At 48.1% G+C, this 27,111-nt stretch overlaps 1 protein-coding gene across 1 annotated transcript; it reads left to right on the top strand.

The window, feature by feature from the left end:
- The first annotated feature begins 358 nt into the window (after positions 1-358).
- On the top strand, positions 359-25,752 carry OAF (out at first homolog). The gene is made up of 4 exons (XM_033102251.1): positions 359-1,086; positions 15,739-15,873; positions 16,793-16,973; positions 24,627-25,752. Exons 1-4 carry the CDS (start codon positions 820-822, stop codon positions 24,890-24,892), a joined length of 849 nt encoding a protein of 282 aa, XP_032958142.1. The 5' UTR covers positions 359-819; the 3' UTR covers positions 24,893-25,752.
- The last annotated feature ends 1,359 nt before the right edge of the window (positions 25,753-27,111 follow it).

Here is a 27,111-nt window from a genome sequence, read left to right as displayed (position 1 = left end):
TCCAGGGCTGCAACCAGAGGGTGTCCTGACTGACCAAGATCTCATACATGAGGGATGTCAAAGCAAGCAACCACCTCAGCTCAGCTCTCCAGACTAGGGAAGTCAAAAGGCTGAGTGCGAGGTGAGGTCTAATTTTGCAGAAGCTTTTTAGAAATCCGCTTTGTCAGAGAAACTAAAAGACTAAACAAAACCCCTAAAACGCCAAGCCCAATTATTTGATCCACGTGGCACAAGAAAAAGCCAAAAAGGGGGGGCGGGGTAAGAGTGACCCGTCCCGCCCCTGCTGGGAGGAAGGGATTTGCCGGGAAAGCCAACCCCTGACAAAGCCCGGTTGCTGACGGGACGCGGCAGGGAGGGAGGGAGATTGAGAAAGCCCTTTTCCCACAAAGCCGCTGTGCAGCGGTCCCCTTTCCCCGCCCGGTTCTCCTGGCTGTCGCAGGAGTGCAGGGAGCCGCCGCGGGCCCTTTAAGGGCCGAGAGGTGCGCGGTCTCTTTAAGGCAGGTCCGGGTGGTTTCTGTTTTCTGAAGGAAGTGACGGGGGTGGGATTGAATGAAAAGTGCAAAACAGAGTCTCAGCGCCGGAGTCGGGGGCCTCGGGAGCCCCGGGGACGCAGTGTCCGCCTCAGGGCAGCCGGGGCACGCCGCGGAGCGCAGCTCGCGCGCGTCCTCGCCACTTTGGGGGCGACCGGCGGCCGAGCCTCCCGGGAGCGGCTCCTGGGCGCCCCCGACTAGCCACTAAGTTCGAAGGAAGTTTGGCAGCGCCTCTCCCCGCCCGCACGCGGCGAGCCGGGGCCGCAGAGGCCGGCGGTGGCACACCGGGATGCGCCTGCCCGGCTGCCACGGGGTCCCCACGGCGTCCGGCGCGCTGCTGCTGCTGCTGCTTCCTCTGCTGGTGCAGCTCCTCGGGGCGCCGCGCGGCGTGGGCGCGGGGGCAGGCGCGCCCGCCGAGCTGCGGGTCCGCGTTCGGCTGCTCGACGGCCAGGTGACGGAGGAGAGCCTGCAGGCGGACAGCGACAACGACAGCATCAGCCTCGAGCTGCGCAAACCCGACGGCACCCTCGTCTCCTTCACCGCGGACTTCAAGAAGGTGAGGCACCCTCACTTTCCAGGGTGGGACCTTCGAGCCTGAATGCTCAGGCCCACAGACAGTAGTCTGAGGCCAGGAGAAGGACGCGGCTTACCCATGGTCACTCTGGGCGCTTCTCTACAACTCTGCTCCTCTCTTCGGCGCCCAGACCCGGCCCCATCATGCTCTCTGACCAAGTCCTCTGCTGTCCCCTCCGTGTCCCCCTTCCAGCCTTTCACCTCTTTGCTCTGGGTGGCCAGGCTTCATCTCACTCCCTGACCAGCCCTTTCCTCACTTCCTCTTTCAACTCTCCAGAGCCTCCAGGTGCAGACACTCCTTCAAAACCCAGTGTTAACGGCCCTGACTTCCTCATGGAGTGACTTATGTATGCTCTTTAAGAAACAACGGCAGGGCTAGGAATCAGAGATCTGGGTTCTTACTGCGTGATCTAGGGCAAGTCCCTTCCCTTCTCTGGGCCTCTTTGCTCACCTCTGTACAGAACAATGAAGTGGCTCTAGGCTTTGCAGCTCTGACATCTTGGAGCCTGTGAGCCCCCTCTCCTTCTATTTCACTTTCCTGGGCTGCGGGGAGAGGGTGCTGGGCAGAGCTGACGGTCCCTGGTCTCTCCCAAGCTGGGGAGAAGCTACCTCTCCTTTCTGGTCTGGAAAGCTGGGGAGCCTGCAGCAGGAGGACCTGGGGAGAGGCCCCAGATGAGGTCCCATGCTCTGAAATGCCAACCCTTATGGTACCAGGAAGGAAGGCTGGCCAGTCTCCACATTTTGGCTCAGATTGTGGGAAGGGGGCACAGATCAGCCTCTATTCAGTGTGTGTGTATGTTGTGGAGGGAACCAGAAGGTGGACCTGGACCCCAAGGTTGCAGGGAATGGAGAGTGGAGATGCTGGGGGTTTATCAGCAAATGGGCCTGGAAGGGTGGTGAGTGACTAACAGTGACCCTGTAGCAGGAATCCTGGAGGCAAAGAGGGTGGGTGAAGTGTAGGTACTCAAAGGGAGTTTCCAGATCTCCTACGCCGCACCACCAGCCCCTCTCTTGTTAAAGAGACTCTGTCTCTGGGGGAGTGCAGACATGAGGCCTATTAGATAGCTGGGCAGCTGGGAGGGGCCAGGGCTCTGGGACCCTTGGCTGAGTCGTGTCTCTCTCCTCCCTGTTAGAGTTTTGGAACTTGAAAGGAGAGGGGGCAGAGTTTGGGGAGGCAGCTAGGCACCTAGCAAAACTGCCATAGATAGCATGGAGGGTGGGGGGGGATCCAGTGGACCGGGAGGGAGGGCTTGCTTATTGCTCTGTCCCAGGACTGCTGAGTTGTCATTGACATGGGACATACGAGGTCTAATATTAAGTTCGCAAACTTGTTGCAACAATGTTGCTAACCTTTTTTGATATCAGAGGGATGATTCATTATGAATTTGTACCAATTGGACAAACAGTTAACCAAGTTTAACATTTGGAAGTGCTGAAAAGGCTGCGTGAAAAAGTTAGACGACCTGAACTTTTCGCCAACAATTCATGGCTCTTGCATCACGACAATGCACCAGCTCACAGGCACTGTCTGTGAGGGAGTTTTTAGCCAGTAAACAAATAACTGTATTGGAACACCCTTTCTACTCACCTGATGTGGCCCCCAATGACTTCTTTCTTTACCCAAAGATAAAGGAAATATTGAAAGGAAGACATTTTGATGATTTTGGGACATCAAGGGTAATCAGACCACTCTGATAGCCATTCAAGAAAGAGTTCCAAAATTGCTTTGAAGGGTGGCCTAGGCACTGGCGTCAGTGCATAGTTCCCAAGGGGAGTCCTTTGAAGGTGACTGTAGTGATATTCAGCAATGAGATATGTAGCACTTTTTCTAGGATGAGTTCGCGAACTTAAATGTCATACCTCGTAGGTGGATATGGGAGGTGGAAGGAGGGTGAATGGTCACAGATGGGAAGACTTTGTGGCCCTTCCTTACTCAGCAGGCCCCAACTAGGTTCTCAGATACAGGTAGGGCCAGGTAAGTTTGTGTGTGACGGGACGGAAGCTGATGGGGCCACAACACCTCCTGCTTTCCCACCTACACTCCAGGGGAATTTTGTCAAGTATGTTCTTTTCCCAGAAAATCCAAATAGTAGCTGGATCTCTCAGGAGGCAGTCATCTAATCTTCCCTCTAACCTTCCACTGAAATCCTTTGCCCTTGAGAGTGAGCCTCTGGGTAGGTTGAACCTCCCACCTTTCTGCCCACTGCCCATTGTTCTATACGTTGGAATCCTGGAGAGAGATTCCAGCATCCCTGGACCTTTCCAGCAGCCAAGACTGTGGCTAGGACATCAATGAAAGAGGCAACAGGTAGAGCTAAGCTTTTACAGAGTCTAGCTGCAAGATGAAATATGTTACTGCTCTGCCCTGATGACAAGGTGAGGGGAGAGGTGGCACTGCTCAGGTGGCAGTGGGGTGGAGGACTGGGGATTGGGGCTGAGGGTATAGTGGGAGGGCTGACTGCCCAGTTAGAGACTCCATTTGTTGCTGATTGCAAGAGCCGCACAGCGGCTCAAACCTCCACCCAGATTTCTGAAGACTGCTTTTCAAGTTAGCCTCTGACCCAGAAGCTGGTGTTTCACACCCGCCCCTGGCATCTCCAATTTCATCAGCAAGGGCGGGAATTGGGAGTGGAAGGCACAGAAAGGGAACCAGCTCTCCAAGGTCCCTCCAGCTCCCTGTTTCTCAGTTAGCCTGGGGCAGGGTAGAGTTGAGGAATGCCCAGGTGGGGTGGAATAGCCTTCACTCCCAACACAATCCAAATCCTCCTGAAGTGGAGCTCCCCTTTTGTTACCCACTCAATTCTCAGGTCTGGATATAGCGTTTCTTTTGTTTCATGTACCAAATCCATTTAGGGGTAGTTTGGGAAAAGTCCTTAGTCTGCTTGGGAATAGTGACATTTACCATTTTATCACATTTGGGAGACAGTCCAGACTGAAATGAGACAGACCTGGTTTAACCCTGGGAAAACAACTTGCTTGATCTCTGTAAGCCTTCATTTCTTCATTTGCAAAATGGGGTTAATAATAGTACCAATCCCACAGTTATTGTAAGAACTAAATGGGAATGCATGTGAAATACTCACTGTGTGTTAGCTATTATACTAAGTGCTCAAGAAATAGAAGCCATTAACTTTCATAATTGTGGCTCACATAGCATCTCATCATGGACCCTCCCTGCTAAGCTTGGGCTCAAAGAGGTTGAATTAAAGAGCCAAAGTCATACAGCAAGTCAGCACTGAGCCTGGAAGAGCCTCAAGTCCCCTCACAGTAACCTTCTCTTCTAAGTGCTATTTATTAGAGTTCTCCAGAGAAACAAAAACAATAGAAACACATATAGAATAGAAACAAACACACAGGGCAGACGGGTGTCTCCGTTGGTTAGAGCGTGAGCTCTGGGCAACGGGGCTGCCGGTTGGATTCCCACATGTGCCAGCGAGCTGCACCCTTTGCAACTAGAATGAAGTCAATGAGTTGACGCTCAGCTCCTGGGTGGCCAGATGGCTCAGTTGGTTGGAGCGCGGGCTCTGAAACACAAGGTTGCCAGTTCGACTCCTCGAGTCCTGCAAGGGATTGTGGGCTCTGCCCCCCGCAACTAAGATTGAACACAGCACCTTGAGCTGAGCTGCCGCTGAGCTCCCGGATGGCTCAGTTGGTTGGAGCGCGTCCTCTCAACCACAGGTTGCCGGTTGGACTCCTGCAAGGGATGGTGGGCTGCGCCCCCTGCAATTAACAACAGCAACTGGACCTGGAGCTGAGCTGCACCCTCCACAGCTAAGACTGAAAGGACAACAACTTGACTTGGAAAAGTCCTGGCAGTACACACTGTTCCCCAATTAAAAAAAGAAACAAAGAAACACACAAACATATGTAGATATATGGAAAAAGATTTGATGTGAGGAATTGGCTTCCACAGTTATGGAGGCTGAGAAGTCCCGCTCTCTGCTATTTGAAAGCTGGGAACCCAGGAAAAGGAAAACCATTGGTATAGTTCCAGTCTGAGTCAGAAGGCTTGAGAGCCAGGTGTGCCAGTGTCTGAGAGCGGGAGAAGATGCATGTCCCAGCTCAATCAGAGAGCAAATTCATTCTTTCTCCACCTTTTTCTATCCACACCCTCAGCGGATTGGATGATGCCCACCCACATGAGTGAGGGTGATCTTTACTCAGTCTACTGATTCAAATGTCTTTTTGTGGACACAATCACAGATTCATCCAGAAATAATGTTTTACCAGCTCTCTAGGCATCCCTTAACCTGATCAAGTTGACAAATAAAATTAATCATCAAACTCCAAAATTGCTGGCCAGCCCCTCAGCATGGAACAGTCGTCTTTGTCCTGCCATTCTACCCAGCATGGCATTGAGCTGGGTGCCCGTGTGTCTGGCTGACCTTACCGCCCCCCCACCAAGCCAGTCCCCTCTCCATGGCCCCTCCCATCCTCTCTGTTTGCTTCTGCCAAGATCAGGGTCTGGCACTCCCCACACTGCTACACTGGACCTGAAGCTGCTGAAGCAGCAGCAGTAATTGGCCTGCTGCAGGACCCACAGCCTGGAGCCCGGATGAGGATTACAAACCCCACAAGGAGCTTGGAGCTGTCACATGGCCATTGTGCATTACCGTATGTCTTCCCAAAGGCTGCTGACCCTCCGGCAGATTGAGCTGTGGCTCTAAAAGACAAGCCATAGCTCCGTGGCTTCCAAACTTTACTGCACAGTGGAATCACCTAGGGAGCTTGGAAAATCCCAGTGCCTGGGCTACTGTCCATACCAATTAACTCAGAATGTCTGAGGATAGGAGCCAAGCAGCAGTATTCTTTTAGAGGCCCTGGTGATTCCAATGGGCAGTGAAGTTTGGGAACTTGGCATAGCTGCTCCAGGAAAGGGGAGGGGGCTTGGAAGAACAACCAAGTTAGACTGTCAAATCAAAGTAGATCCCAAAGTCAGTCACCCATTTGAAACCTATCATTCTACTAATAATAACCCTAATGTGTTTAAGCAGCATGTAGATTTTAGGCCTAATTCTACATGCCCTCAGGACAGAAGTCCAATTCATAATACACACGCAATAGGCAGTGCTCTTCTTTATAATGCAAACCTATGTATGTATTATCCCCGCATGTACATACCCACTGGGCATGTCTAATAGCAGGCATGTCGCCATCCCCAATCTCTAACCTGACTTTTTATCTGACAGTCTTCGTGGTCCCCCTCCCCCAGCTGCTGTCCCTGTGCAAGCTCTCTTTCTCCTTTGTCCCCCAGGCTGACTGTCCAAAAGCTGGGGGAGGTGATGAGTCATGTTCCAGGAACGGTTTGGTGCTGACCACATGTGGAGGATGGGGCTGAAAGATATGACAAAGTCATGTGCAACTGCTTCAGGGTGGTGGGTGCAATGGGAGCAGGGAGGAAGGAGCCACAGACTCCAGAAGTGTGAATGGAGGTGATTGTGAGGGCCCTGGGCTGGAGCCAAGATAACGGGAGCCATATGGCAGTATGGGTCAGCTCAAGGTGTCTCTGAAGGACTCAAGGAGATTGGAACTTGAGCCCTGCCCTGGGCACTGATGGGTGAGTGGAAGCCAGAGGAAGGAATAGCACGGAGAGTGCCAGAGTCCCTGCCTTGGGGGCTTCTGTTCTGCAGAGCAACATAGGAAGCTTCACGTCTGTGAAATATAGTCCTATTGTCTGTGAAACTGGAATGTGCAGATGGCCACGTTATTGCCTGAGGCTGTTCTAACAGAATATCACATCACAGGGATGTGAGATCTCCCCCTACCCTGTCTTTTAGGTCCCCACAATTTGGCATAGAGGCCTGTGCTAGATAGAGTGTCTTCTTGGGGAACAGAGGGCAGTAGAGGCACTTTCAAGAGAGGCCTAACCTTTTTAGAGTCTGGAGCATTTCCTCTCAGGAGCTTATGAGAAGGCCCGAGAAGAATGACCCCTGTCATTTCCATGGGGCCCTTGGGTCTAAAAGCAGTCCCTGTGCCATGTATGAGAAATTCTTCCACTATCAGCCCTGCCCAAATGTTCAGATGTGCTCCCTGGAGCCTGGCAAGTATCTCCCACTCCTGAATGCCTATGTCCAGGGGAAGTCCTAGCAAAAGATTCCAATCAGGCAGTGAAAACTGCCACCTGGGAACAAATGAGGGGACAGCTGGAAAGGAGGTAGGGAGAGGTAGAAGTAGGGTTCCCTGCTAGGCTTCCCAAGCTACAGAGAGGTGGTGGTGCTGGTGGAAGAAGAGGAAAGGGAGGAGGAGGAGAAGGAGGAGGACGAAAACTCAGCAGACTCCTCTTCCACGTTGAGCAGCCACGCACATCACACACTGTCAGTTGCTGTCACACACTTGGCCGCATTTCATCCTTACCATTGTATTGTGAGGCAGGTATTGCCTTCATTTTGCAGATGTACATACTGAGGCTCAGAGCTGTGAAGTGACTTTGGCAAGACCCAGTAGCTAATGGTCAGGATTAGGGCCCAGGGATCCTTCCACTGTGTCCCAGTTGACTGTGCGTACCATGGCATGGTGCAGACTCCTTCCAGAAGGCTGAAGAAACCTAAATAGGGAAGGGGAAAGAAAAGAAGGAGGTGGAAAAAAGCCTTGGTGCAGAGGAAGAAATCCACAGAGAAACCTTCCTCTGTACAGACTTGGGCTGGGTCCCTTCATCACAAATGCATAACCCCTGATGAATTTTGAGTATTGACTCCTTAGCAGCTTTGTGCCTGAGATACTTTCCTCCCTTCCTCCCTTCCATGACCTCGGGGCGGATGGGTAGGGATGAGGGGACTATTTTTTAAAGATCTCATGGATACTGCCGAGCACTTACTGTGTACATTTTTCTGCTCTTTACCAGCTGTGTGACTTCACAAGTCACTTAACCTCTCTGAGCCCCAGGCTCAGACATGACAGGAACACAGCAGGGACAATAGTGTGGTACCTCCAGGTTTATTGTGAAAAGGGAATAAGAGGCCTTTGCAAAGCAAAAGTGAAAAAGTGAAATGCATGTAAAAAGTGAAATAGCGGTGCCAGCCAGGTCCTGGGCAGGGCCCTCCTCCCCCACTCGCTTTCCTTGCCCTATTAAGCAGATTGTTTTCAGCTTTTTTTATGCTGTAGGAACCAAAGCATCATTAGGAGCTTCCGTCCTTTAAGTTGGCAAGTGTTTAAGCACCTGCCACTGGGATTCTGATAAAGGGCAGGGGCCAAGGGAAGCATCAGGGTGAGTAATCTGGGTGAGAGGGAGGCATGAGCTCCATCTCAGGAGCCCTGAGTCAGCAGGACAGTGGGGCGCAGATAACCCACATAGAGCCTTACATTGTTCCAGGGGCAGTCAGGACAGTGGTGACATTTGGGATTTGGCTGACAGAGAACTAGGAGCTGAGAGTTTGGGGAGGAGGGTACAGGGGCAGGGGCACTGCTTCAGGCTGGTGATTGCACTAATGCCCTGTAACAAGAAGTTTCTATCCTGGGCCTCATGCTGAGGGTGTACAGACACCTCATAATGGGGGTGGCCTAAGTCCCTGGGCACCAGCCTCAGGATGTGCTTGGCCAGCTTTGAGTTGACTCCATCTACCTCTGTTCCTGTTCAAGGAGATTGCGCAGAGCAGCCAAGATGCGCTCCTATGTCTGCCACATGGCAGCCCGCATGGGGCTAGGAAGGAATTGATTCCTGGCTGGCTCTCCAGGCCGACCCCTTGCCTCCCCAGCCCAATGAAGCTGGCCCCTTCTCTAGCCAAAAAGCAGCCCCAGCCAGGAGCAGAGGAATAAATATTTAGATTGGCCTCAGAATCACATGCTCTGGTGTGATGGGAAGGAGACCAAGATGGCAGAGGAAACTCCCAGGGGAGAGTGCCAGCTGTCCAAGAGCAAAGAGGAATTTCAGAGTGGCTGGGGGGCAAGCTGCTTCATGAGAACCCCAGAGAGGTGGCTGCCAGCATGGGCTGTACAATCTGGGCTGTGGGACAGTTGTGGGCTGGGAGAGGGGCATGGAGGGAAGGGGCAGTGCTGCCATCCTGGCCCCCTTAGTTTTCAGTTCCCTTGTGCTGGTGGGCTGGGTGGGCAGCAAGGACTGAGACGGGAGAGCCTCACCACCCTTACCCTTCTGGAGAAGGGTGCTTAGAGAGTGGGTAGGAAGCTGGGAGCTGGTGATGGGGAAGACAGCAGGGAGTAGGAGGGCACGAAGGAGTAGAGGAGGAGAAGAGGTCTGTAGGCTGGAGCTGAGGTGATGAGCACATGAGAGGGGTGTGAAACAGTGCCAGCAGAGAGGCCACATACGAGGGTGTGTGTGACTAAAGGGAGGTGCACGTGATATCATGTGTGAGGAGGTTGTTAGACGGTGGTGAGAAACGGTGTGTGTGAAATGGAGCATGAGAAGATGTGTATGAGACTGGAGGAATTTAATGAGAGAGGGTGTGGAAGACTGAGGGATAAGAGGTTTGTGAGACTGAGAGATGTGGCATGTGACTCTTGAGAGAAAGGAGTGAGGTGGAGGATCCATAGGAGAGACTGTGAGGGAGAACATATGTTCATATGAGCAACTTTGTGTGAGGGAGAGTGGGAATGTGCAGTAGGCCTCAGTGTGCGCCTGACGCAGAAGAAGGCATTGCAGGAGCCTGGGTGCTGCTGGTGAGAGATTAGGAGCAACTGCATGTGAAAGAAATTGTTTGAGAAACAGCAAAGATCATGAATATGTTGGTCTGTGAATGAGGAAAGCAGATGTATGTCTATATGTATCAGTTAAGATTTGAGTTGGCTGCAAGTAACATAAAACCTCAACAATGGCTGAAGCAAAAGAGAAGTTTGTTTCCCTCTTTCTAGTTTTGTCTAAGGCTGGAAGTTGGCAGTTGGCTAGTGTGACAGCTCCACAATCATCAGAGCTACAGCAGGCTCTGTCTGTAGTCTTGCTTCCCATCCTCAATATTAAGCTTTACCTGGGCCCTCCCCAGAAGGGCTACAGCAAAGGCCTGGCACAGAATGTCTTTTATCAAAGTGCAGAGGGCTGGGCCCCCTGCTTTTCCCAGAGCAGCTCTCTACAGTCTCAGGTGTTCACCTGGAGCCCCAGCACAGATGAGCCAAAGCGGCAATACAGTGGATCAAAAAAAGAAAACATGGCAGGGAATGTACACAGAGAAGGGTAGAATATCTGGACAAGGGCTAAGAGGCTAGCTTCGAAGAGCTTAAAGATCCCTGGACTGAGAGTCAGGAGAGCTGGGCTTCTGGTCCTGCCTCTGCAGCTGTGTAACTTGTGAAGGTCACGTCTCCTGCTGGAACCTCACTGGATCATAAAGTAAATGATCCCCTAAACTTTCTAGAAGCCAAAATAGCAGTTGTAGGACTATCAGCCTGCAGGTGTGCCGCTACAAGAAAGCCCAAGAAGAAAGCCATCTTTTTGTGGGAGGCAAGGGGGTTGATGGAGGCCCAGAGCATTTGTTCATTCACTCTGCTAATAAGCGTTGAACTCCATCTCTGTGCTGGACCCTGAGGACACTGCACAAATAAGGGCTAGTTGCTGCTTTTGAATCAGGGCAGATGGTAGAGGGCCTGGAAGGCTTCCCGGGCAGAAGATGCCACGTGAGGACTGGGGCCCTCTACTGAGACATTTTAGTCAGGTGCACAATGGCCTGGCGTCATTCAAGTTTCTGATTCAGCTCTAAACCACAGATATGTTCATGTGGCATCCAGGCTCAAAAGCCACCAGTGACTTCCACTGATCTGTTAGATTAAGTTCACACTCCTTGGCTGGGCTCACAGATCCTGTGCCCTGCGCCTCTTGCCAGACTCTTCCTTCAAGCACTCACTGCCCTCCGGCCATCCCATATACATTCACTTTTCTCAGAACCCTTCCATGCTCTTGTTTGTTCACTCATTTGTTGATTTATTATCAGATGCTTATTGAGCACCTGCTGTGTTCTTAGATGGGGATACACTGAAAATAAGATACTATCCCAGCCTCAAGTAGTTGAGTTTGGAAAGAAAGACAAGTAAAACGATCATTGCGAACACAGTGGGATTGGTGCTGTAGAGGTCAGGGGTTGGGTCTGAGCGACTCGGATGGAGGGTTGGTGAGGGCAGCATTGGGAGGATAGGCAGAGATGATGCATTTGAACTGAGTCCTGAAGCATGGGAGGCAAATGGGGATAGGCCATTGCTGGCAGAGGAATCAGTTCATGGAAAGGTACATGGCATCTCTCATTCTGGGAACCGCCAGCTTTTTGGTTCAGTACTTAGGGAATACAAGAGGAACTGTCTGCAAATATATGGATGCCAGCCTCTGGGAGGTACACTTTATGGAGAGGACGAAAGGAGCCTTTGAAGGGCATTAGAAAGATCAGATGATAGTAGAGTGGAGGGATGGTTTGGGTGGGGGCATTAAGACCCTCACACCTCCCTGTCTTCTGTAAATGCCTCTCTCTTTGCTAGAAAGCCCCTCATCTTTTGACTGTCAAGAACCACTGAAATGTCCCTCATTCTGAGAAGTCGTCCCTTCTTCCCCCACTTAAAGGGGAAGCCCCATAATTAAAGGGACAACACACATTCCTTCATCCATCCTTTGCCCCATAACACGTAGCATAAACCCCAACCCTAGGCCTTATTATAATGCACGGACTTTGGTTGTAGGTCAGGCTTCCCATGAGCCTTCTGAAAACAGGGTCCTTTGCCTTAGTATTGTCCAACCCCTACCCTGCCTGGTGTCTGTGAGGTCCCTGCCCTGGGTAATGCCACTCAATGCTCTCCTACTGATTGGCTGATTACTTGCAAGCCCCACAGCAGTCACCTGACCTCTTTGGGTCTCAGGTGTATCTGTAAGACAAAAATCTTTATTCCTACCTCTGCAGGTATGGAATAGATCACAGTTGGAGCAAGGCCGGGATTTGAAACAATAATAGGGAAAGTTAAAGAGGTCAGCCCACTATGTTCTGAAACCTTTCACTCAGTTTTTCCTCATAATAATCCCTTGAGGTAGGTACTATTAGTTTTAGTCATTTCACAGATGTAGAAACTGAGGTGTAGAGAGATTAAGTAAATCCCCCAAGGTTACATGGCTTGAGTCAGAAAAACTAGGGTTTAAGTGCAGATAGTACTGATTCCACAGACTTTATTATTAACTATTGTGCTCTCCTAGGACATACCTACTCTGCTCCTTACTAAAAACCACAGGGGACTCTAGCAGATGCTCTCTGTCTCCATGACACACGCGCCACACCCTCTGCATGGCCCAGATTCCATCCCTGGTGCTGTGCCCCACTTCTTCCAGGTGTCCTACTCCTGGTAGGCTGCAGGTTCTTTGAGCTCCTGGGACATTGAGGCCTATAGAAGCCTCCCATCTTAGGAACCCTAGCCTTCGTCCTGGGTGTGAGGAACCTGCCTCCAGCCCCCTGCCATGGGCTTTTCCCCAGCTATGCCATCTGTCTTGGGCACTAGGCTACATCTGGGTAAATCATCCCAGGGCACTCTACAGTGAGGAGGAAGCCTGGAAGTCAGGCTTCAATCTGTCCTGGGCTTAGCATCTGGCCAGATGTTCCCTGAAGCAGCAGGACCTCTCCCCCTGCCCTTTGCTCTGTGCTGGAGGGAAAGGGACCTTGAAACTTCGTATGAGTCTGAGGTGTAGGGAGTAGAAGGTAGTAGGGGCACCTGTCAGGAGGGTGGAGCCAAAGAGATCCAGAAACTAGGGCTGCCCACTCCCTCCCAAGGGTCAGCATGTGGAATATGGTTTACTGGAGAAATAGGACTAAGAAGACTGGACAATTCAGGGTTTAAAGAGGCTCTGGGAAGGACAGGCAGACAGACAGGTTAGAAGGATGTCCTGCTTCATTGTACTCTGATATTTGTGTCAAATGCTAATGTTCATTAGTTATGTGGAACCATGAGTAGGAGCTGCCGCACTCCCCAGAGAGGTCTACAGAAGACTCACATACCATCACCAGATGGTTGGGCACAGCTGGAAGAGGGATCTCATCCTGGCTCTGCCACTCATAAGCTGTGTGGCCAGGGGCAGATTGCACTTCCTCTCTGGGCCTGAGCTTCAGTTTCTTTAGCTGGGCATCAAGGAAATTGGACTAGTTGATACATGAGGCAGTTGTGCTCTGTGGTTAAAAGAGCTCAGACTTTGGAGTCAGACTGCCTGGATTAAAATTTCTGCTACGGAATTTTAGTCCCGTGACCTTGAGCAAGTTACCCATTCCAGACTCGGTAGTACTGTGTTTCCCTGAAAATAAGACCTAGCCGGACAATCAGCTCTACTGTGTCTTTTGGAGCAAAAATTAATATAAGACCCAATCTTATTTTACTATAAGAACGGGTTTATATAATATAATACAATATAATATAATATAATGCCGAGTCTTATATTAATTTTTGCTCCAAAGGACACATTAGAGCTGATTGTCTGGCTAGGTCTTATTTTCGGGGAAACACAGTAATCAGCCTACCTCCATTGTTGTAAAGATTTTAAATGGCATAGTGCACCCTTTTTGACTCATAGTAACAGTGACTTGTCCCTCCCAGTTATAAACTTCAATAAATCTTTGTCCTACACAGATAAATAGGAACTACAGAGGAAATCTATCTCAATGAGAAATCTTTATTCCCTCTCTTCACCCCCAGTCACGTTCCCATTTTGGTGGCATTTTGTTGTTGTTATTGACATTGTTATTTAATATAGATTCAGGGGGAAAACAGATTTCTTTCATTCTCTGGTCTGGTCCAAGAATTCAAATAAACGCTCCTGTTAATGGTGGGCAGGTGATATCCCCAAGCACTGAGACCACTCAGCAGCCCTCAGACTGCAGGGTATTGGACATGCCTGTGGTATTGGAGAAGATGCTGTGAATATTCCAGACAGAGTTCTTTTAAAGACCACTGCTGAAAATACCCTAGGAAGGGAAGTCTGGTGTCAAGTCTCACCTAGCAGGAATTGAGCCCAGAGTGGAAAGTACACAAGTATACCAGCCTCCAGTCTTTCCTCAGCCAACCTGAGGGAATTGAAAGATCGAATGGCTAAGTAATTGGGGCCCAAGAACGGATTTCCTGTTGAGAGGAAGCTGGGATTAATTCAAGCTCCGATTCACCTTCCCCACAAGTCTGGGATCATAAGGAACCTAATGGGACATTTCTCACCAGCTGGGTCTCAGTTTCCCTTTCTGCAACATTGATGGAAAATCTCCCCTTACGCACCCACACTTCATTGTTCCAGAGCTCATTTGCAATAAAAGGAACTAAAAGAAACATCCTTTTAAAGTCAAAGGACTTCAGAAGTGCATGAGGATTTATGGAATGACAGCATTATGGAATGAACAAATGAGTTCAGATCGCCTGTAAAATTTGTTCAGATTGCCTGTAAAATTTGCTGATCACCTGCAATGATGGTAATCACCACAGCTGGTACTCTGGGCAGGCATTCTTCTCTGCCCTCCACACTAACTCATTTAGTCCTCACCACAACCCTGTCAGGTAAATGAGTTGTCATCCCCATTTTACAAATGAGGCTTAGAGAAACTGGGAGCTATGCCTGGGTGCCAGCTAATACATTGCAGAATGGGCCCTGCCTATACTGGAAACCCAAGGGGGACCCTAGACCCTATTTCAAAGCACTTACACTCTGGCAGGCATATAGTGAGCATCACTGAATGGAGAATCTCACTGAATATGCACTGTATGAGGCCAGGGCACATACAGTGAAAGATGAACAGCTACACAAGGTTTTATACTCTCAGTGCCACTACAGGCCATTGGGGTTCCTAGGAGAGAACTGTCATTGTCACCAGGGTACCTCCCAGGCAGGCAGGTCTGACTGGGGCCTACTAACTTCTCACTGGGAGCAGTTAGGCAAGGCACAGAGATAGGTGAGAGGAGGGGGCACCTCAGGTGCAGGTGGGTCAGAGTACAGTGTTCCAGCAGCCAAATTGGGAAGGGGACCTGTTCACACAGTGAGTCAGTAACAGGAAGGAGCCCTTGACCTGCTGGTAATGCCATTAGTAACCCTGTGAGGAAAGGGGAAGTGGAGAGGGAAGGGAAAGGTGAGCTGTCCCAGCTCCCTCAGGCCAGAAGGCAGCAACAGCTGTAGACAGCTTGTGCTGCATCTACCCTTAACCCCATCCTGACCCCACAACCTCCACTGAGATGGCGGCCAGGAGTCTGGCTGATTAGAAGCATGGGAGGCATTTTGAGGAGCACTAATTTCTAGGTCTTTCCCGAAAACACTAAACAGGAATGTCAGCGAGAGAAACTCTGGAATCTGTATTTGTAAAAAGTGTGGCCCCGCCCCCATGAGGCCCTGGTGATCCTGACCCGCCCTGATCAGAGTGACACAGGGGTGCCACCAAGGGGAAGCGTCAGCTGTGAATGAACCAGGTGCTGTTCCCTTCAAAGTGAAGTTCTATGCTTTTAAACAGTTTTGTTTTGGAAAGCTTTCTAGCAGTTCACTATGTGAATTTTCCAGGAGGCTCTGGAACATCTGGGGTGTGTTCTTTCTTTTAAGTCATGGGTTTAAATGGGAAAGATAAAAATTCCTAGACCAGCAGGAACGAGGCATCTACTGCAGGGCAGTGTCCAGGCATGTGTCCTCTCCAGGACCTGAGCTGAGCTGGGTGGGCTGGTGGGAAGACCCCACTCCTCTCCAGCTGGTCCCTATCCTTCTGCCCTTTTCCACCAGTATGTGAAGATCTTCCGGGCCCTGATCCTGGGGGAGCTGGAGAAGGGTCAGAGTCAGTTCCAGGCCCTCTGCTTTGTCACCCGGCTGCACCACAATGAGATCATCCCTAGTGAGGCTATGGCCAAGCTTCGACAGGTGAGTGCCTGCTCCAGGCCTGCCCTGGCCCGGCTTCTGCTCCAGAGCCCCCACCACTGCAACCAGCCTGGCCCTAAGCCTGGGCACTACCCCAACCTCAGTCTCCCACCCTGCACCTGACCCACCTTAGCCCTCATCCCTGGCACCTCACTCTCATCCTGTAGTCCTGAATCCCCTGATTTTGCCCCAGGCCAAACCTGACCCCATAGCCCCAGATCTCTAATCTGGACTTAACCCCCAACTCCCATATTCCTCCAGCCCCTTCCCTTTTATGATGGAGGCTAGGAGCTTGGACTCTGAAATTAGATCTGCCTTCAGACCCAGTACCTACCTCATTAGTAACTTGACAATGGACAAGTTACGTCACTTTAAAAGCCTCTATTTTCTTATTGAGAAATGGTTATAGTAAGAAATAAATGAGATGATGTGTGTAAAGTGTTCAGTGGAGTGTTCAAAGCAGTTCAGCCTGTTGACTTGCTCCCACTCCCTTCCTGGACCCTGGGTCTCTCCGCAGCCTCATCTAAGTTTCCTATACTAACCAGCAGGGCTTGCCATAGGCTCCTTCCCTGTGCCTGCCGTTCCCAGAGAGATTCAGTTCCCTGAATGTTGGAAAGTGTGGGACCCCAGGGGTCATATACCTTGGGACAACTTGCTTGGCCTGCCCACCTCCAACACCATTTCCCAGGTATCAGAATTCTCCATCAGGCTGAAGAGGGCAGCCCAGTGGCCAGCTGAAAAGTCTTGACTGACCTCTCGGTATCAGTTTCAATGTCAGTTGGAGTGGGGGCTGGGTGCCCCTTGACTACCACTCTGCAGATGGTCCCAAGGTTCTGAAGGCAACCAGCCTGGGCTTGTCTGACCCTAAGTGATCAGGGGAAAATGATAAGGAAGCATTCTGAAACTCTTCTCTTTCACACAGAAAAACCCACGGGCAGTGCGTCAGGCTGAGGAGGTGCGGGGCCTGGAGCACCTGCACATGGACATCGCCGTCAACTTCAGCCAGGGGGGCCTGCTGAGCCCCCATCTCCGCAATGTGTGTGCCGAGGCTGTGGGTGCCATCTACACCCGCCAGGAGGACGTCCGTTTCTGGCTAGAGCAAGGTCAGCGGGGTGCTGCCTACTGCTGTGTCATAGCAAATATGATAGAGTACAACAATGGGATGTGGCAGTTCAGGGGAGGGACCTATAAACCATGCTGGGATTGATTCGGGAAGTGATGCCTGTGTGGCTTTTCAGTGAGAGGAGTCAGCCAGGTGAAAGGGACCCATTCCAGGAAGAGACACACAGAAACTGGGACTGCTGGACCCTGTGGAGGGAGATTCCCAGGCAACTCCCACCTCATCTCTGACCTTAGTGAGAACACAGATGGGACCTTCTGTCACGAGAGGAGCGCACAGACACTAGGGCCTGGGTGGGGCCTAAAGATACCCATTCCCACCTGCCCACCTCTTAGTAATCCACTCCTCTCCTTCACACCTCTCTGATGCCCACATCTCTCCCCCAAGATCCTTAAGGCCTCCTCTCATCTCTGAATAATCCTTGCCTTTCTGGCCTGTGTGACCTCACCCCTGGGCCACCTCCTAGTACTTTTCCCAGGGCTGTTCCCAGGTTCTCTGTGTAGAGGGGAAAGGAAGATGTCACCATTCCAACTCCAGATCCCTGGTCCCTCTGCCCAGCTGGCTACACACTAGAGAAATGCCTCCCCCTTCCAGTGCTGCACTGGATTTAGAAATGCCCAAAAGAGCTGTGGTCACACCTGCCACACATACCCTTCCCCAGTGGGCTGTACCCCAAACTAAGGTACAAGCCTGATACTGTCCCCCAGAGGCTGGTCTCTTCTGTGGCCACTGAGCCCAGCCAGGGCCCAGGGCCCTGTCATCTCCTCCAGCACTCCTCATGTGCACACTCCCATCTAACCCACAACCTGGCCATCCTGACTTCCCAGTGTATTTGTGCTAGCACTTCCCTGCTTGGCCCTACTCAGGTATCATCTCCTTTAAGAAGCTTTCCTTAGAGACGTCATCAAAATGGCAGCGTGAGGTGAGCCTCTATAAAGCTCCCCTGGAATTTACAACTGATCGAACAACAATAACTCCACAAAGGACTCCATGTGCAGCAGACAGGCAAGACGAAGAGGCCCAGTACTGAATTCACCTAAAGGTGGGCGATCATGCAAGCGGGCGATGAGGGAAGAGAGAAGTGCAGAGACGGAGCCGTGCAAGCGCAGGACGCAGACTTAGCTCAGTGCTCCGAGCTCGCTGCATCCCGGAGAGAGGGAAGAACTCGGACTGCTAGGGCTCCGCTTATGGCCCACAGGGCTGAGGGGGCAGCATATAACACGGCTGAACCCAACGCTCATGGCAGAGACCTCGGAGAAAAGACTGAGGGAAGAAGGATGAAAACAGTGGTTTAAACCTTCACTGCCGAGCACAGAACGGAAGGTTTAGGCACTGAGACTAGCCGGCCCCTCCCTACCCTCCCAAAGCTCGCCCTGCCCCGACCTGCCTGGTGCTAGAAACGGAACAGTAGCAGTGTCAGATCAAAAGAACAGAATATTTGCTGTTCTGAGAACTGTGGACCACAGGCACAGATTCGCAGCCCAACTAGTTCCAGCAAAGGGGAGGGTGCTGTGGAAGCAGGCCCGGCTGTGGTGGTGGTTGCCGCCATTGCTCTGGGCCACCTCTCACAACCCACCCTGCCCCTGGCTCCACCTATCTGGGCGGATCCCTGCAGGAGTAAACGGAACTGCTAAAACATACGGGCTCTGACTCTGGTGCAGGAAGAGCTTTGGAACTTCAAAAGCTCTCTGCATACCCACACAGACACTGCGCCCTGTGACCTAGGCGAACTATTAACAGAGGAGAAGCCCGTCTCCCAGGGAATTCCCCCTATTGTGTGAGAAGCTGGAATAATGCAAAGAAAACATAGCACTACCGTGTGAGAGAGAAAAAAAAGGCTGCAGTCAGAGAGAAAATAAAACATTCTACCAACAAGTACTGGAAAACAAAAGAAAGACCTCTTCCTATCAACCTGTTGCAGAGGCCACTCCTGTAGATGTCTAGGGAGAGAAATAATAAATCAGTAATTGCCATGAATAACGAAGGCAAGAAGACAGCTCAGAAAGAAAGTGAAAAGTCTCCAGAAAAGGAACTTAAAGATACAGAAATAATGTGACTTAAATGACAGAGAATTCAAAATTGCAGTTCGGAAAAACCTCAATGAGATGCAAGAAAACACAGAAAGGCAGTTTAATAAACTCAGAAACACAATCAAAGAACAACATGAGCATTTTACGAAAGAGATTGAAATTTTAAAAAAGAACCAAATAGAATTTCTGGAGATTAAGAACTCAATAGAAGAAATGAAGAATGAAATAACCTGTTTAGGTAGTAGAGTTGACCAGATGAAGGAAAGAATCAGTGACATCAAAGATAGAAACCTGGAAATTACACAGATGGAAGAAGAAAGAGACTTGAGACGTAAAAGAATAAAAGAACTCTACAAGAACTTTCTGACTCCATCAGAAGGAGCAATATAAGAATAATGGGCATAACAGAAGGAGAAGACAGAGAGAAGGGAACAGAGAATATATTCAAACAAATTGTTGATGAGAACTTCTCAAACTTTTGGACAAAACTGGATCCCCGAATACAAGAAGCAAATAGAACACCTAATTACCTCAATCCCAACAGGCGTTCTCCAAGGTACATTGTATCGAAGCTGTCTAAAATCAACAACAAAGAAAGAATCCTCAAGGCAGCCATGGAAAAGAAGACGGTAACCTATAAAGGAAAGCCCATTAGATTATCATCAGATTTTTCAGCAGAAACTCTACAAGTCAGGGGGGATTGGAACCAAATATTCAAACTATTGAAAGAGAGAAATTATGAGCCAAGAATAATAAATCCAGCAAACATATCCTTTAGATATGAAGGAGGAATAAAATCCTTTCCAGACATACAGAAGCTGAGGGAATTTTCTAATACACGACCTGCACTACAAGAAATACTAAAGGAGGCTATTCGACCACCATCAACAGGGCCAATTTGTGGCAACCAAAACATAAAAAGGGAAGAGTGAAGGCCTGAACCGGAATATGGGAATGGAGAAAGTAAGCATGCTGAAGAAAATGGAATACTTTAAATATCAAACTTTGTTTTACATAAACTTAAGGGTGACCACTCAAAAAAAAAAATCCAGAACTGAAATATATATACTGTAATAAAAGAAGAAACAGAGGGAAACATCATAGAATACAACAACACAGAAATAATAGACAACAACAAAAAGGCAAAGAAACAATGGAGACACAACTTTACCAGAAAACTGAAGATAGAATGGCAGGAAATCCTCACATATCAATAATCACCTTAAATGTAAATGGGCTGAACTCACCAATAAAAAGGCACAGAGTAGCAGATTGGATCAAAAACTAAACCCAAGCATATGCTGTCTCGAACAGACACATCTCAGCTACAAGGACAAGCATAGACTCAAAGTGAAAGGGTGGAAATTGACACACCAAGCAAATGGTACCCAGAGAAAATCAGGTGTATCCATAATGACATCAGATGAAACAGACTTCAGGGTGAAAAAGATAACAAGAGACAAAGATGGACATTTCATAATGGTAAAGGGGACTATACAACAAGAAGACATAACAGTCATCAATATTTATGCCCCCAATCAGGGAGCACCGAAATATACTAAGCAACTACTAACAGAACTAAAGGGAGAAATTGACCAAAACACAATTATACTAGGGGACTGAAATACATCATTGATAGCTATGGATAAATCATCCAAACAGAAAATCAGTAACGAAATAGCAGCACTAAATGACACATTAGATGAAATGGACATAATTGACATATATAGAGCACTTCATCCTAAAACATCAGACTGTACATTCTTTTCTAGTGTACATGGAACATTCTCAATGATAGACCATATATTGGGACATAAAATCAGCCTCAGCAAATTTAAGAAGACTGAAATCATACCAAGCATATTCTCTGATCACAAGGCTTTGAAATTGGATATCAACTACAAAAAGAAAGCAGGAAAAAACACAAATACGTGGAGATTAAACAACATACTTTTAAAGAACGACCAGGTCAAAGAAGAAATTAGAGGAGAGATCATAAGATACATAGAAACAAATGACAATGAAAATACATCCTTCCAAAATTTTGGGGATGCAGAGAAAGCAGTTTTAAGAGGGAAATTTATATCATTACAGGCCTATCTCAAGAAACAAGAAAAATCCCAAATAAATAACCTCATGTTACACCTTAAAGAACTAGATAAAGAAGAACAAGTGAAAGCCAAGGTCAGCAAAAGAAAGGAAATAACAAAAATCAGAGCAGAACTAAATGAAATAGAGAACAAAAAGACAATAGAAAAAATTAATGTGACAAAGAGCTGATACTTTGAAAAGATTAACAAAATTGACAAACAATTGGCTAGACTCACTAAGATAAAAAGAGAGAAGACACTAATTAACAAAAGCAGAAATGAAAAAGGGGAAGTTATCACGGACACCACAGAAATACAAAGGATCATCCAAGAATACTATGAAGGACTATATGCCACCAAATTCAATAACCTAGAAGAAATGGACAAGTTCTTAGAAACATATAGCCTTCCAAGGCTGAACCATGAAGAACTGGAAAATCTAAACAGACCGATTACCAGTAACGAAATTGAATCAGTCATCCAAAACCTTCCCAAAAGCAAAAGTCCGTGACCAGATGGTTTCACTAGTGAATTCTACCAAACATTCAAAGAGGATCTAATACCAATCCTGCTCAAACTCTTCCAAAAAATTGAAGAAGAAACAGTACTCCCTAACTCATTTTTTGAGGCCAACGTTACCCTGATACCAAAACCTGGTAAGGACAACACAAAAAAAGAGAGCTACAGCCCACATCTCTGATAAATACAGATGCAAAAATCCTAAACAAAATTCTAGCAAATGGAATACAACAATGCATTAAAAAGATCATTCATCACGACCAAGTGGGGTTCATCCCCGGGAACAAGGATGGTTCAGCATCCGCAAATCCAATACTGTGATACATCACATAAACAAAATAAAGGACAAAAATCATATGATTGTATCAATTGATGTAGAAAAAGCATTTGACAAGATACAACATCCATTTATCATTAAAACACTTAATAAAATAGGTATAGAAGGAAAATACCTTAACATAATACAGGCCATATATGACAAGCCTTCAGCTAATCTCATAATTCATGGTGAAAAACTGAAGCCCTTTGCTCTATTTTCAGGAACACGACAGGGTTGTCCCCTGTCACCTCTGCTTTTCAACATAGTGTTGGAAGTCCTTGCCAGAGCAATCAGGCAAGAGAAAGAAATAAAAGGCATCCAAATTGGGAATGAAGAAGTTAAATTGTCACTCTTTGCAGATGACATGATGCTATATATAGAAAACCCTAAAGACTCCACCAAAAATCTGTTAGAAACAATCAACGAATACAGTAAAGTTGCTGGCTACAAAATCAACGTACAAAAGTCCATTGCATTCCTATATACTAACAATTAAATCTCAGAAAAAGAAATACAAAAAGCAATTCCTTTTGCAATTGCAGCAAAAAGAATAAAATACCTAGTAATAAACTTAACCAAGGAGGTGAAGGACCTATATGCTGAAAACTATAAGACATTTTTGAAAGAAATTGAAGAAGACGCAAAGAAATGGAAAGACATTCTATGCTCATGGATTGGAAGAATCAACATAGTTAAAATGGCCATATTACCCAAAGCAATATACAGATTTAATGCAATCCCCATCAAAATCCCAATGGCATTTTTAAAAAAAAATAGAACAAAAAATCATCAGATTTGTTTGGAACCACAAAAGACTCCGAATAGCCAAAGCAATCTTAAGAAAAAAGAGCAATACTGGAGGTATCACACTCCCTGACTTTAGCTTGTAGTACAGGGCTACAATAATCAAAACAGCATGGTATTGGCAGAAAAACAGACACATAGACCAATGGAATAGAATTGAGAACCCAGAAATAAAACCACATAAATATGGACAGATAATTTTTGACAAAGAAGCTAAAAACATACAATGGAGGAAAGACAGCCTCTTCAGTAAATGGTGCTGGGAGAATTGGAAAGCCACGTACAAAAGAATGAAACTGGACTGCTATCTGTCACCATGTACCAAAATTAATTCAAAATGGATCAAAGTCTTAAGCATAAGACCTGACACAATAAACTGCATGGAAGAAAACATAGCTACTAAACTTGTGGACCTTGGGTTCAAAGAGCATTTTATGAATTTGACTCCAAAGGCAATGGAAGTAAAAGCTAAAATAAACGAATGGGACTATATGAAAATTAAAAGCTTCTGCACAGCAAAAGAAACCGTCGACAAAATAAAGAGATAATCAACTGAATGGGAAAAGATTTTTGCAAACAGGGCCTCCGATAAGGGGCTAATATCCAAAATATACAAGGAACTCACGAAACTCAACAACAAAAAAAACAAACAACCCAATTGAAAACTGGGCATAGGACCTGAAGAGAGATTTCTCCAACGAGGACATACACATGGCAAATAGACATATGAAAAAATGCTCAATATCACTAATCATCAGAGAAATGCAAATAAAAACCACAATGAGATATCACCTCACCCCAGTCAGAATGGCTATCATCAAGACAAATAGTAACAAGTGTTGGAGAGGCTGTGGAGAAAAAGGAACCCTCATACACTGTTGGTGGGAATGCAGACTGGTGCAGCCATTATGGAAGGCAGTGCGGAGGTTCCTTAAAAAATTATGAATAGAATTACCATATGACCCAGCAATCCCTCTCCTGGGTATCTACCCAAAAAACCTGAAAACATTTATCCATAAAGACACGTGTGCTCCAGTGTTCATTGCAGCTTTGTTTACGGTGGCCAAGACATGGAAACAACCAAAATGTCCTTCGATAGATGAATGGATAAAGAAGTTGTGGTATATATACACGATGGAATACTATTCGGCGGTAAGAAAAGATGATATAGGAACATTTGTGACAACATGGATAGATCTTGAGAGTATAATGCTAAGCAAAATAAATCAGACAGAAAAAGCAGAGAACCATATGATTTCACTGATAAGTGGTATATAAACCCAAAACAACAAAAGAGTAAGACAAACAAATGAGAAAATAACGTCATAGACACAGACAATAGTTTAGTCGTTACCAGAGGGTAAGCGGGGACGGGGGGCGGGAGATGAGAGTAAAGGGGATCAAATGTATGGTGATGGAAGGAGAACTGACTCCGGGTGGTGAACACACAATGGGATTTATAGATGATGTAATACACAATTGTACACCTGAAATCTATGTAATTTTGCTAACAATTGTCACCCCAATAAATTAAAAAAGAGAATCTTTCCTTGCTTTCCGACTTATTCTCCCCCTGCCTCTATTTTATCACAATCCAGTATATTGTTTTTATTTGATGGCTGAATGAAGGCTTTCAAGTCAGACAGACTTGGGTTCCAGTCCTAACTCCAGTACTTACTGTGTGACCTCAGCTAGATTGTTAAACTTCTCTTGGCTGGTTTTCTCATCTGTAAGACAGGAATGAGAGTAGTTAGCTCATAGCGGTGATGGGATGCCTAAAGAGGCCATGCAGGGAACTGCCCTTCCCCCTGGCTAGGGGAGCCACTGCCCCTGCCACCAGCATTCCCCTCCTTGACCTTTGCTCTCTCCCACAGGTGTGGACGGCTCCGTGTTCAAGACTCTGCCCAAGGACACAGAACAGTCTTTGCTTCCTCACTGCAGGCTGATGGCGGACCGAGGGAAGCCCTGTGTCTGCCACTATGGCCTGAGCCTGGCCTGGTACCCCTGCATGCTCAAGTACTGCCACAGCCGCGACCGGCCGGCGCCCTACAAATGTGGCATCCGCAGTTGCCAGAAGAGCTACAGCTTCAACTTCTACGTGCCCCAGAAGCAGCTGTGTCTCTGGGATGAGGACCCCTAGTCAGGCTAGGGTGGTGGGGTGGTCCCCAGGAGGCTGCTATGGTCTCACCACTCCTCCCCCAGCCACTAGATGGAGTGGCAACCCACAATGTGGCCTTATTTCCCTTCCTTCCCTTCCCGTCCTTTCCCTTCCCCTAACCCTAGAGCTTTTGGTCCCATCACTCATAACTGTGAAAAAGGGATGTGGCATGACAGGGCTTAACTCGTGAAGGCAGCTCCCACTCCCACCCTGTGCCTTCCTTGAGGACAGAAAGGAGATAAGGGTTCTCCACACCGCACCCTTCCTCTCCTTCATCCCCCGCGAAGTGCTCCTTTCCAAACAACCAAGATGTCATGGCCTATGATTCTCCTGTTTAACTCTTTGAAAGTTTACACCCTGAAGGTGTCTCTGCCTCTTATACCCTCCTCCCCACATACAACCACCCTACCCCCTTAACCATCTGGAAGGAGCTGGCCCCTCTGTGCTTTCAACTGCCCAACGAGGCGGGGATCATTGCCCCAGAGAGATGGTTGTTGGGACTGATGCCATAGCCCCTACACCAGCTCACAATGCCTCCTTCTCATTACTGGCCTCCGAGGACTTCACTGGGGTAGGTGGGGACCTCCCAGCTCTGAGACCACCTGTGCCTTCCCCAGACCTGGATGTGACTGTGAGAGCAGGCACCACGTTTCCTCCTCTAAACAGAAATATGTTTGTAGGTTTCTGGGGCAGGGAGGGAGCATGAAGTATGAGGAAAACTTGAATTTCAGATTTTTAATGCAAAGTATTTATCATTTCTACCAGAAATAAAAGTTTAAATTTTTACTTGACCAACAGCTCTAGACATGGAGGTCTCAGAGAACTTTTGGCCAATGCTGTCACCTGGTGTTAGGAGAAGTGTTCTGTACTCTATTGGTGACCATTCTTAGGAAAACTTCTAAAGCACCTACTGTGTGCTGCTCAGCCACTATGTGGTGGGGAGAGGTTGTGGGTGGGGAGGATATTACTAGGGAAGAATAAGACAAAATGTCTGCACTTAAGAAAAGGAGACATACATAGATGAGCAAGCCAGACAGTAGTAGATAGCAAGAGATATATTAAGTCAAGCAATAAGGTGAAAACTCTGGAACCAGATTTCCAGGGTTCAAATCCAGGCCTTACTTCTTAAATTTGCTGGCAATCTTGGGTCAAGTTACTTTATCGCTCTGTGCTTCAGCTCTCTCAGCTATAAAATGAGCTAAATTGTGAGACTTAAGTGAATTCATACATGTCAAGTACCCAGCGCATGGTGAGTGTCCACTGTGTTAGCTATTACTATATCGTTACTATTAGTGAAAAGAGAAGACATTTTCTATAAACCTGACACAACTAAAACAGACATCTTGAAGCCCTCTTCACTTCAAAAGCATCTTCCAGTATAAAGAGGCTGCAATATGAAGTGCTGGGCCAGACGCTGGAGAAAGACGGGTACACAAGCTGAATTTATTGCAGAAAGTTTTCTGGATGAGACAGAACATTGGTTAAGGCTGAAGGATGAGAATTTGGCAAGGTGGAGGGAACTATGTATTTCAGGGACTTGGAAAGTGTCAGGAGTCCCACAAGGGACCCAATTCCTTAGGAAAGAGAGGACTGGGAGAGTCAGATCCTTCCTCAAAGGCCTTAGAGAAGTAAAGGGGCTTGCGGGGCAGTCTCCCTTACTTTGTTCTCCAGGACTCCCAGAGCTGGCTGCTGCTGCCCCTTGAACCTGTGCAGGCAACAGGGTCGTGGTGGGAGCCAGGCCTGCCTGGCCATGGTCAAGTTAGGGGTCAGTGGGCAGACATCCTTCTCAGGTGGGCATGCCTCTTTCTGAGCCTGTTTACAAGGATCAGTTTCAGTCGTGCTGGGGCAGGAAAGGAAGGTATTTCTCCTCAGGCCTTTCCCTCCTTCCCCTCCTGCCGAATATGGGGCATCAGTCCGAAGCCCCACCTTCTCTGGGTGGGGGAGGTGATTACTTGGAGAAGCTACCTCCCAGCCCATGTGTTTGCCTTTATTATTGCGGGTGGGGTCCCCAAATCATATACCTTCCCTACTCCCAAATAGCCAAAAATAATGCTTTTTTAAAAAGCAATGTTTTCAAGACTTGGAGTGTTTTTCCCACCTTCTTGGGAGTGACTAGCACCTCCAAGCCTACCTGTTCCCTGCAGGAAGGGGACTTCTGGACACTGTCACTGAGCACCACCCAGGCTGTGGCCCCTTCTTGG

Source organism: Rhinolophus ferrumequinum, unplaced genomic scaffold, assembly GCF_004115265.2.
Source record: "Rhinolophus ferrumequinum isolate MPI-CBG mRhiFer1 unplaced genomic scaffold, mRhiFer1_v1.p scaffold_58_arrow_ctg1_1, whole genome shotgun sequence".
NCBI lineage: Eukaryota > Metazoa > Chordata > Mammalia > Chiroptera > Rhinolophidae > Rhinolophus > Rhinolophus ferrumequinum.
This window is presented reverse-complemented; position numbering and strand designations above follow the sequence as displayed.

Coding starts and splice junctions, on each gene's coding strand:
- OAF (XM_033102251.1), top strand. CDS start 820: ATGCGCCTGCCCGGCTGCCACGGGGTCCCCACGGCGTCCGGCGCGCTG. Junction 1,087..15,738: donor TCACCGCGGACTTCAAGAAG/GTGAGGCACCCT, acceptor CTTTTCCACCAG/TATGTGAAGATCTTCCGGGC. Junction 15,874..16,792: donor CTATGGCCAAGCTTCGACAG/GTGAGTGCCTGC, acceptor TCTTTCACACAG/AAAAACCCACGGGCAGTGCG.